This window comes from Polypterus senegalus, chromosome 3, assembly GCF_016835505.1.
Source record: "Polypterus senegalus isolate Bchr_013 chromosome 3, ASM1683550v1, whole genome shotgun sequence".
Classification (NCBI taxonomy): Eukaryota; Metazoa; Chordata; class Cladistia; order Polypteriformes; family Polypteridae; genus Polypterus; species Polypterus senegalus.
Genome location: NC_053156.1, coordinates 140975795 through 140988445, shown reverse-complemented (window position 1 = coordinate 140988445; position 12651 = coordinate 140975795). Strand labels below are relative to the sequence as shown.

Below are 12651 nucleotides of genomic sequence, written 5' to 3'. Positions count from 1 at the left end.
GTTTGCATAAACAGATGGGACTGACTCTTATGACATAAAGGTTTCTGGTCAAATGCCACTGGTGAAGGATTATTTGGAACATACAATCCTGTTATGCAACACATTTTAGTTGTCAAAAACTATTTTTGGTTCAACCAAGGAGGAAGCACAATGTTTTATGTAAGTCTACCATATACTTCAGAAGGTTAACAGAGACATCTTTGTCAGATAGGTAATTTCTTCTTATTTCAAACCAAGAAAAGGACTCGGGACCAGTGTCTGTTAAATGTTCAGCACCATCATCAGAATTACTCTGATGAAAGGTATGGCTTAAGCAGTTTAGCAACTTGTGTCTTAGCAGTACGAGACAAGACATAAAGATGCTGACAAAACAGGGAACCCTCTTCCCTGAGTATTGATGTATAGGAGCCAACACAAACCATTTCAATGAATGTACTATTACAAAACTGAGTGCATCACTACAGATGTGCCCACTTGCATGGCACAGTACTCTTGTGGGCACTACTTTACAGACAGATATAAAGGTCCATCTTCCTGCAGGAATTCATGTAACTCTTCCTTTAACCTTGGTTGTGTTTTATTATTTTCCCTGTTTAAGTAACCCTGCATAGCTTCACATAGCTAGGGACTTTGAATCCAGGTTATTTCTGTTAGTGTTCAATTGGAAGTCTGCATCAAGGAGTATTTTTTAAGGAGTGTTTAATTTTGTTTAGGTTCATGAAAGATCATGTTTTTGCCAATAAGTTGTTTACCTATATACAGAGCATGATGAATAAGAATGTTTCTATCCTTCTATTAATTTTAGCCAGAGTCCCATTACACAATTTGCTGAAATGCATTTTCAGCATGTCTTTATATTGAACAATGCATCTGTGTGTAAAACCAGCGAAACCACACAGGTACAAAAAAGATTCAAAAGGATCAATAACAGATCCAAAGAAAGTATCAGTGTAGCAGCATGTACTGGAGTAAGATGGAATGGCAGAGCGTTTTCTAGCAGATTATGTAGGTTCAACACCATCTGACAGAACACCAAACCTACTAGGAGCAGAAAGCAAACTAAAAAAATATGAACAAAATTATTTTTACAATTTTAAAAAGGTACTACAAACACCATTTGTAAAGTTTAAATAAAGTATTACTATAAAAGAGTGGTGAGCTTTCAGCATATAGTTGGTCTACACAGTCATAAGAAAAATAAAACAAAGCTCCATATCAACTACATTTCTGCATTTGTTCTTGTGAACCAATTCAGTTTTTCTGTGAAGGTCTTAAAGCTGAAAGTATTTACCAAAAGTGAGGCAAGTGGGACTTTGAATGCAGACTGTATACAGGAGATAGAAATGACAATCATAGTATAGATTTTTGATTTGATTTGATATACTTTATTAATCGCCGAGGGGAAATTGTCTTTTCACATGACCTTTTGCTGCAATAAACAAACTTTGCATTTAGAACCTGCTGAGCAGAACTGAGTTGGAGGAAGCAATGTTGAAGGTTCAAGTAAATGAATGACTTATGATAATAATAAATCTGAGCTTCTACAATCTGAATTTACTTTATCAGTTGTTTTCTGTCATGTGCATTAGCGGGCTCAAGGGGCAGTCCATTGTCTATTAGGCCTTGGGGTTATATGGTACCTTCTTAAACCAAACTGCCAGGTACTGTAATACATGTTTTAACAGCATGCATTACGAAAAGCAAACTTCATTTAGGAAAAAATAGTCAAAATAGTGCTCAGAAAATTCCCGAATGAATGACACACAAATTAAAAGAGAACAAAAACCCCACAGTAACAAATAAGAAAAGTGTATGCTTTGAAAAAAAATAAGTGAATAATTTAATCAGCCATGAAAACAAATTCACATTCTTTTATGTTACTAGGGACCATAAAAGACAGCCATAACAAATAACATACTGCGGCAGGTCATAAAGTACAAACTTGGAGAACTGAAGCTCAGTAAATCAGACAGAAATAATGATTAGCTTCACAAAAGAAGAAGTGAGCTGAGACAGGAGAAGCAATCTGTTGCCAACAGCCTTTATTAATGCAGTTGCCTTTCAAGGTCTGCTGATGGTGGTCATATATACACTAAAAACTGTCAACTACATATCCTATGCTGTCAGTTAACACAAGCTTCTGAAGGACAGGAACTGGGAAAGTTATTTATGGTGACAGTCATGGATGGCACAGTGGGGCATCAGCTTCTTCACACACTGCACCAATCAAAAGCTGTGTTCGATTAATTGAAATTGTTTCGAGCAATTATTTATCAACCGTATGCTCCAGTCATCAACAAAACATGGGACATTTATCTTTCACATTACAAACCAAGCAAATATGACATGGGTACAACTATGTTTCAAGGCCTTCTTAGCATTTCTTCTTACATTTTGGGGCTTTCATTTTCTTCTCATAAACAATGGTCTTCACCTCCACATCTGACTCAGGTTTGTATTTTTATGTTGATATATGCAAAAGGACCGATGCTGCCTGCATCCGTTGTCTCTACCAGAACCATCTAATCTCCTCCCCACATGCACAGTCGAGATATTAAGATATAAAAATGCAATAAGCCATTTAATGAACTTGTGTTGAATGCTAGTTACATTACTAAATAAAGACAAGACCCCATAGAATGCTACAGTGTTGTAACAGTGTCTTGACTGATTGACTGCATCTTCTTTGGAGAGTACTGTCCTTGGCACTAGAAGCAGAAGAACGCTTTTCAGATCCACAGATAAGCATAATGAAATGCTTTAGGCACTAAGTGTGTAAGACTAACAGACTATAACAGTGAATGGAAAGTACTACAGGGGGAAAAAGTAAAACACAAGATTTATTACCAGGGAAGTCTAGCTATACCGAGCCACCAAAACCAAAGCAAACCCGGGAAGTAAATCTTAACAGAGGAGACACTAGTCAGGGAATGTGGGTTTTGTTCTCCCAACTAGTCTGCTGTGAATTATGGAGTAGGATACAGCACTAGCATACTGATTGCTGCACTCTAACAGCTTACACAAACAGACAATGATGATAGTGTGTCAGGTAATCTACACATCATGTGACTAAAAATGGGCAGGTGAACCACAAAATATATGGCAATGGTCAAGCAAAGATACCATAAAATGCTGATGACCAAACTAAGGAACACTACTAATCTACTTCATGATGATGTTACTGTCATAACATAAAAATAAGGATTTTTTTTTTGTTCTTTATTTCGCCTTATACAATTTCTCATATTAGGAATTTGTTCGTTTTCGCATACCTCTTGGGGTCATAGCGCAGGGTCAGCCATTGTACAGCGCCCGTAGAGCAACTGAAGGTTAAGGGCCTTGCTCAAGGGGAGTAGGATCTCTTTTGGCGGTAACGAGGATTTGAATCGGCAACCTTTGAGATACCAGCGTAGATCCTTAGCCTCAGAGCCGCAACACTGCCCCAAATTAACAAATTGATTAACAAATAATATCCATCCATCCATCCTCTTCCGCTTATCCGAGATGGGGTCGCAGGGGCAGCAGCTTGAGCAGAGATGCCCAGACTTCCCTCTCCTCGGCCACTTCTTCTAGCTCTTCCGGGGGAATCTCAAGGCACTCCCAGACCAGCTGGGAGACATAGTCCCTCCAGCGTGTCCTGGGTCTTCCCCGGGGCCTCCTCCCGGTTGGACATGCCCAGAACACCTCACCAGGGAGGCGTCCAGGAGGCATCCTGATCAGATGCCCGAGCCACCTCTCGATGATGAGGAACAGCGGCTCCACTCTAAGCCCCTCTCAGATGACTGAGTTTCTCACCTTATCTTTAATAGAAAGCCCAGACACCCTGCGGAGGAAACTCATTTCAGCCGCTTGTATTCACAATCTCGTTCTTTCGGTCACTACCCATAGCTCATGACCATAGGTGAGGGTAGGAACATAGATCGACTAGTAAATTGAGAGCTTTGCCTTACTGCTCAGCTCCTTTTTCACCACGACAGACTGATGCAGAACCTGCATCACTGCAGATGCCGCACCGATCCGCATGTCGATCTCATGCTCCATTCTTCCATCACTCGTAAACAAGACCCAGAAATACTTGAACTCCTCCACTTGGGGCAGGATCTCGCTCCCAACCCTGAGATGGCACTCCACCCTTTTTTGGCTGAGGACCATGGTTTCAGATTTGGAGGTGCCGATTCCCATCCCAGCCGCTTCACACTCAGCTGCGAATCGATCCAGAGAGAGCTGAAGATCACCGCCTGATGAAGCAAACAGGACAACAACATCTTCAACAAGCAATGACCCAATCTTGAGTCCACCAAACCAGACCCCCTTAAACGCCCTGGCTGCGCCTAGAAATTGTGTCCATAAAAGTTTGAACAGAATCGGTGACAAAGGGCAGCCATGGCGGAGTCCAACTCTCACTGGAAATGGGTTCGACTTACTGCCGGCAATGCGGACCAAGCTCTGACACCGGTTGTACAGGTACTGAACAGCCCTTATCAGGGGGTCTGGTACCCCATACTCCCGGAGCACCCCCCACAGAATTCCCTGAGGGACACAGTCGAACGCCTTTTCCAAGTCAACAAAACACATGTAGACTGTTTGGGCAAACTCCCATGCGCCCCCCAGGACCCTGTTAAGGGTGTAGAGCTGGTCCACTGTTCCACATCGGGACGAAAACCACACTTTCCTCCTGAATCTGAGGTTTGACTATCTGACGGACCCTCCTCTCCTGGACCCCCGAATAGACTAATCCAGGGAGGCTGAGGAGTGTAATCCTTCTGTAGTTGGAACATACCCTCCGGTCCCCCTTCTTAAAGAGGGGGACCACCACCCCAGTCTACCAATCCAGAGGCACTGTCCCCGATGTCCATGCGATGTTGCAGAGGCGTCTCAACCAAGATAGTCCTACAACATCCAGAGCCTTGAGGAACTCCGGGTGTATCTCATCCACCTCCGGGGCCCTGTCACCAAGGAGTTTTTTGACCACCTCAGTAAACTCAGTCCCAGAGATGGGGGAGTCCACCTACGAGTCCCCAGGCTCTGCTTCCTCATTGGAAGGCATGTTATTGGGATTGAGGAGAACATCGAAGTACTCCCCCCCACCGACACACAACGTCCTGTGTCAAAGTCAGCAGCGCTCCATCCCCACCATATACAGTATTGACACTGCACTGCTTCCCCTCCCCTCCTGAGATGCCGGATGGTGGATCAGAATCTCCTCGAAGCCGTCTGAAAGTCGTTCTCCATGGCCTCCCGAAACTCCTCCCAGGCCCGAGTTTTTGCCTCAGCAACCACCGAAGCCTCGTTCTTCTTGGCCTGCCGGTACCTATTAGCTGCCTCCAGAGTCCCATAGAACAAAAGGGTCCGGAAGGACTCCTCCTTCACCTTGACGGCATCCCTCACCGCCAGTGTCCACCAACGGGTTTGGGGATTGCCGCCACGACAGGTACCGACCACCTTACGGCCACAGCTCTGGTCAGCCGCCTCAACAATTGAGGCACGAAACATGGCCCATTCAGACTCAATGTCCCCCACCTCCCTTGGGACGTGGCCGAAGTTCTGTCGGAGGTGGGAGTTGAAGCTACTTCTGACAGGGGACTCTGCCAGACGTTCCCAGCAGACCCTCACAATACGTTTGGGCCTACCAGGCCTGACTGGCATCCTCCCCCACCATCAAAGCCAACTCACCACCATGTGGTGATCAGTTGACAGCTCCGCCCCTCTTTTCACCCGAGTGTCCAAAACATGTGGCCGCAAATCCGACGACACGACCACAAAGTCGATCATCGAACTGCGGCCTAGGGTGTCTTGGTGCCAAGTGCACATGTGAACACCCCTATGCTTGAACATGGTGTTCACTATGGACAATCCATGATGAGCACAGAAGTCTAATAACAAAACACCTCTTGGGTTCAGATCGGGGGGGGCCATTCCTCCCAATCACACCCTTCCAGGTCTCACTGTCATTGCCCACGTGAGCAATGAAGACTCCTAGCAGAACGAATAATGACAAATAACAAATAATATAACAAGAAAATTTTCAAAGACAGGTAGAAATTTCCAGGAAAGCTATATAACACAGATTAATGAGAGTAAACATCAGGTTCAATAGGGTAATGACATCTCTTTTATGCTTTTATTAAAGATAGTTAATCAAATATGGGAATATTTGCTTAAAGTGACAAGCTAATCTTATTAACACTTCTTTATCTCTTGTTGAGCATACATATGGCCATTCTCCCACCACTGTAACATCAAATGTTTCCTGCATATTGTTGTAAAAATGAACAAACCTGCCAAAATGCAAAAAAATACTTTACAATCTTGCACAGCAAAAAAAAAATACAAGTACAATATATAAAAATTACATTTCCTTTATATTTTACCAAACACTAAATCCAACCACCTACACCTAATGTTGTGCCGATTCATAAAAAAGATATGTCAGTCTTGTTAAGATCAATCCAGTTTTTACTTACATTGTTTGTTAACTAAAATTAATTTTCAAATACTACCCTCAGGTCATCACGCTACGCAAGAGCTGCTCTCATGGATAACTGCAAGTACGTATGCGATTTGTTTTTCTTATACTGTATATATTGTGTGATGCTGCCTTCACTGTATGCTAGATCTCCTGTCACTCGTCTGTGGGAGGCATGTACAGTGCAACCGGAAAATATTCACAGCACATCACTTTTTCCATATTTTGTTATGTTACAGCCTTATTCCAAAATGGATTAAATTCATTTTTTTCCTCAGAATTCTACACACAACACCCCATAATGACAAAGTGAAAAAGTTTACTTGAGATTTTTTAAAATTTATTAAAAATAAAAAAATTGAGAAAGCACATGTACATAAGTATTCACAGCCTTTGCCATGAAGCTCAAAATTGAGCTCAGGTGCATCCTGTTTCTCCTGATCATCCTTGAGATGTTTCTGCAGCTTAATTGGAGTCCACCTGTGGTAAATTCAGTTGATTGGACATGATTTGGAAAGGCACACACCTGTTTATATAAGGACCCACAGTTGACAGTTCATGTCAGAGCACAAACCAAGCATGAAGTCAAAGGAATTGTCTGTAGACCTCCGAGACAGGATTGCCTCGAGGCAAAAATCTGGGGAAGGTTGCAGAAAAATTTCTGCTGCTTTGAAGGTCCCAATGACAACAGTAGCCCCCATCATTCATAAGTGGAAGAAGTTCGAAACCACCAGGACTCTTCCTAGAGCTGGCCGGCCATCTAAATTGAGCGATCGGGGCAGAAGGGCCTTAGTCAGGGAGGTGACCAAGAACCCGATGGTCACACTGTCAGAGCTCCAGAGGTCCTCTGTGGAGAGAGGAGAACCTTCCAGAAGGACAACCATCTCTGCAGCAATCCACCAATCAGGCCTGTATGGTAGAGTGGCCAGACAGAAGCCACTCTTTAGTAAAAGGCACATGGCAGCCCACCTGGAGTTTGCCAAAAGGCACTTGAAGGACTTTAAGACCATGAGAAACAAAATTCTCTGGTCTGATGAGACAAAGATTGAACTCTTTGGTGTGAATGCCAGGCGTCACGTTTGGAGGAAACCAGGCACCGCTCATCACCAGGCCAATACCATCCCTACAGCGAAGCATGGTGGTGGCAGCATCATGCTGTCGGGATATTTTTCAGCGGCAGGAACTGGGAGACTAGTCAGGATAAAGGGAAAGATGACTGCAGCAATGTACAAACACATCCTGGATGAAAACCTGCTCCAGAGCGCTCTTGACCTCAGACTAGGGCGACGGTTCATCTTTCAGCAGGACAACGACCCTAAGCACACAGCCAAGATATCAAAGGAGTGGCTTCAGAACAACTCTGTGAATGTCCTTGAGTGGCCCAGGCAGAGCCCAGACTTGAATCCGATTGAACATCTCTGGAGATGGCTGTGCACTGACGCTTTCCATCCAACCTGATAGAGCTTGAGAGGTGCTGCAAAGAGGAATGGGGGTGTAGAATTCTAAGGAAAAAAATGAATTTAATCCATTTTGGAATGAGGCTGTAACATAACAAAATGTGGAAAAAGTGATGCGCTGTGAATACTTTCAGGATGCACTGTGAATAAGAATCTCATTGAACTGAATAAACATCAATTGTGATGAGTGCAAAGAATGAGATGAACCAAAAAAAAAGAAAAAAAGCTGGCCAAACTAATTGTGTGTGACTGGTAGTAGTCTATCCATCTTTCCATTTTCTAACCTTCTTAACCAGTTCACATCTGTGGTTACCAGTACTTATCTTGGCAACACTGGTAACAATCATCTCTGGAAATGGGTGCCAGTCCAAGGCAGGGCAGATTCATGCACATATTCACATTATCTCATACTGGTCTAATTAAATGATGAGACTCCTCTGGGAACTGGAAGCAAAACTGGAATATCAGTAGGAAAGCTCACAGACGGAGAACATACAAGCATGACAAGGACAGCTGGGATTCAAAGCCAGGCTTCGGAGTGCAGAAGAATAAGTACGGTAACACTTTACATTAAGTGTCCATAATTACACTGTAACTACTATGTAATTACCTGTATAACTACAGTGTAACTACAAATTATTACTCCGTACTTACTATGTAATAATATAAAGTAACACTATACTTAATGACTCAGATGTCATGCTTATTCCACATTTTATATAATTACAATGTAACAATTTATCAATGATCCAAAAACAAAACAGCTTGGGATCCTAGTTGGCAACCCCCCAGGCAGACATGCAGTCTAGTCCCACCATCTATCTGCTGCAGCCAGGTGTTACATGGGCATCCCCTTGGCCTGGTCCAGCCACTCAGGTCCTCAACAATGAGAATCCTGTGAGCTTGACCACCCTCGGGGAACCACACTACATTGTCATTGTGCTCTTACTGATGCTCCCTCACAATTTAGGTAATGTGCCTCATTCGGTGCTCCATGAGCAGCCGCTTACTCGACACAAAGTCAAATCAGCGGTACCCAAGAATTCTTCAAAGAGACACAGTACTGAAGGAGTCCAGTCTTCATCTCAGGTCACTGGATAGCGTCAATGTCTCACAACCATCACCGAAAGACAGGAAGCACCAGGGCTCTAAAGACTTGGACCTTCGTCCTTTTGCATAGATATCGGGAGCACCACGCACCCATTTCCAGCGACCTCATGACACCCCATGCTCTCCCAATCCGTCTACTGACTTCAAAGGAAAAGTCACCAGAGACATGAATGTCACTGCCGAGGTAAGTAAACCTCTCAACAAGTTCGACACTGTCTCCACAGACAAACACACTGCTGATGGCTGTACCTAAGTGGTCATTAAAGGCTTGGAAGAAATACCACAATGTGACCTACCAACAATGGTGATGGTGTGAAAGCAGAGAATCTCAGTTGATTCTTCTCAAGTTCATTAAACATTTTTTCCTTTTTTTGTGTTAAAAAAAAATCAAGCATTTCTCTTGCCGTTTTTGACATGGTCTGACACCTCCCTGGTTATGGTCATAATATTGTGTTATTTATTGTAATTTGAGGTTCTTTCCACTATAAAAGAAAAAGTAAGAATACTACAGTCATGTACTAAAATATAATAAACTTTTGGATAATAAAGCCTGATAATATATAATTGGGAATTACATTTACCATTCCAGTTTCTTACATTGGAAATGGCAGGTAACTTACAGCTAGCAATGTATAAGATTATAAATTTGACTCAATCCACAGATTAATATTATCTTATTTTCTAACCCACAGGTTCTTATGTGTGTTTATAGGGCTCTTAGTTTTTTTTTTAATATTAGTTATATTTCCCTTGAGCTTCTGCAACTAAGCCTTTCAATACACTCTGCACGGTGTGTATTATCGTATGTGACCAACAGTTTAATTTGATTTAAATTTGACTAAAAGCTGTATACCGCTATGATTTGCAATGTACAACCGTGCAGAAAAGAGCTGCAACAGATATATATGTTCATGTACACAAACTCCCAGACCTACAGTGGGTACGGAAAGTATTCAGACTCCCTTCAATTTTTCACTCTTTGTTATATTGCAGCCATTTGCTAAAATCATTTAAATTAATTTTTAACCAGGCACTGCTCATCACTTGTCCAATACAGTCCCCACAGTGAAGCATGGCGGTGGCAGCATCATGCTGTGGGGTGTTTTTCAGCTGCAGGGACAGGACGACTGGTTGCAATCGAGGAAAGATGAATGCGCCAAGTACCGGGATATCCTGGACAAAAACCTTCTCCAGAGTGCTAAGGACCTCAGACTGGGCCGAAGGTTTACCTTCCAACAAGACAATGACCCTAAGCACACAGCTAAAATAACAAAGGAGTGGCTTCACAACAACTCTGTGACTGTTCTTGAATGGCCCAGCCAGAGCCCTGACTTAAACCCAATTGAGCATCTCTGGAGAGACCTAAAATGGCTGTCCACCAACGTTTACCATCCAACCTGACAGAACTGGAGAGGATCTGCAAGGAGGAATGGCAGAGGATCCCCAAATCCAGGTGTGAAAAACTTGTTGCATTTTTCCCCAAGAAGACTCATGGCTGTATTAGCTCAAAAGGGTGCTTCTACTAAATACTGAGCAAAGGGTCTGAATACTTAGGACCATGTGATATTTCAGTTTTTCTTTTTAATAAATCTGCAACAATTTCAAAAATTCTTTTGTCTGTCAATATGGGGTGCTGTGTGTACATTAATGAGGAAAAAAATTAATTTAAATGATTTTAGCAAATGGCTGCAATATAACAAAGAGTGAAATATTTAAGGGGGTCTGAATACTTTCCGTACCCACTGTACATAGTTTGCAGTATATTTTACCAAGCACTTTACAAACTGAACATAAATACAAGTCATATCAACATAGTAATGTGTAATGCATGATACTTAACCTGCCCATCTATTTCCAGAGTTTATCAACAGCTTAAGTTGTGTATCTAACATACTCATGACAACACCTTGAAACCAACGCATTTATGAAAGCTGAAGCCAGTTTCGTGAAAACACCGCTCTGGAACAGCCTTGCCCACAAGAGAATTTAAACACATGGCCAGGAGAGTGAAAGGAGAGCAACTTACAAAACTACAGAACTAAGATAAAAATGAACATACAGAAGAGTGGATGAAAAATGAATTGGTAGAGGCACAGCGGAAAAAAACATCTGTCGCACTGATGATCATCCGCAGGAAATAAAGTTAATAGAACAGAATATCACGAAACCTATTTTCGTCTCCTTGAATTGCATCTATTGTTTATAAAAACATGATTACAACCGAACCTGAAGTCATAAAAGAGAACAATAAGTCGTCTAAATTGGCCCTACGGAACTGAAACATTTGGGCAGCACGGAGGCGTTATGTGGTGCACAAGCTGTGACACTTTTTTAAGACCGGCTGGTTAATCAAAATACTGACTCGCTTAGGGTCCAAACGTACAGCCTTTCGCAGTACATATTAAGGCAATACGAATGTGGAGTGAAAGACACGTGAAAATCTTAAAATATACATATATATAAAACCAAAAACAGTAGACTCGACCTCTTTAAAAAGAGTAGCAAAAGCAGGGCGGACACCAGTGACCGTCACGATGCCCACCGGCACTGTACAGGTGTAGATGGTATCAAGCGGGCAGACCCGATTTAATAATAACCAGACAACGCGAGATGAGGGGTATTCGGGCAAAACTACGGCAGCGGAAGCAACCCTTTCCCGTGTTGTGGCTGATGCCATACACAACAATTGCTAGCCACCTCCCATTTTGTGCGGCCCGCGTTTTAATGATAATGTAACCGAACACCTTGAATTAGCTTATCCGAGGGTTACATACCGGGGCTTTTGCGGTTGTACTTGCTCTCCATATCTTCACGGTACAGCACCGAGTCTGCACGCCCTTGCCGTCTTTGCTTTTTCCACACACCACTCTGCCAGAGCTAGACAAGCCGGCTTGTTTCGCTATGAAGCCATACCGTGTATTGCTGCAAATGTTTTTTTTTTAATTCCTCGTCTTCTTCTCGCGGTTCTTGTTGTTGTCGCCGTCGGGATCAGCAAAGGATCAAAACGCAAATCCCTGACGTGGCATAAAGTTATCGCCGACGAAAGCCACCTGCTTTAGGGGGAAGAGTCGAAGCGCTCTCACTTTCGAAACTCCTCTTTTTCCGCACACTCGCTCAAAACTGCCACGCGTAACAGGAACTGAGTATTCTCGAATCAAGCGCGCCATTGAACGGTTGACAGGTGCGGAGAGAAAACACCGTGGAACATTCGAGATGCGCTGTCGGAGCGAACGTGAGGTACGTGGAAGACAATTCAGATCTGTGAAGGTTGGTAAATTTAGATGTCTGAAATAAACTCTGCTGGATAACCGAAGTCGGGCAGATGGATCCATGGTGTCATTTCAGAGAAGACCTGGGGAGTATTTTCATGAATAGGTGACTTTCACTTTTAAATAAAATTCCATTCTCTGTATATTGTTTTAATGTACTGTACTTTTTTCTTCTCAACAGGGTTCAGAGCACAGCATAAATGATGCATGTTTGACCTAAGGTGGATCAAAAAGGTCTTTGTGTGAATGTTGAGTAAGATTGCAATGGAGGGTGGCATTAAAACCAATCACTGAATGATATAATACAAAAATGTTATGGAATATTGAGAAAGTTACTAGTGGAAGGTTT

General features: G+C 42.7%; 1 protein-coding gene across 2 annotated transcripts in view; it reads right to left on the bottom strand.

The window, feature by feature from the left end:
- ube2j1 (ubiquitin-conjugating enzyme E2, J1) overlaps nt 1–12276 on the bottom strand; it is a 72739-nt gene extending 60463 nt beyond the window's left edge. Inside the window, exon 1 of one of the 2 annotated variants that reach the window (XM_039747995.1) lies at nt 11808–12276. In XM_039747995.1, the coding sequence (XP_039603929.1) occupies nt 11808–11838 (31 nt within the window). In that variant the 5' untranslated portion in view covers nt 11839–12276. The remainder of the gene's footprint in view (nt 1–11807) is intronic. The other variant, XM_039747994.1, reaches the window with a different exon arrangement.
- Nucleotides 12277–12651: the final 375 nt, after the last annotated feature.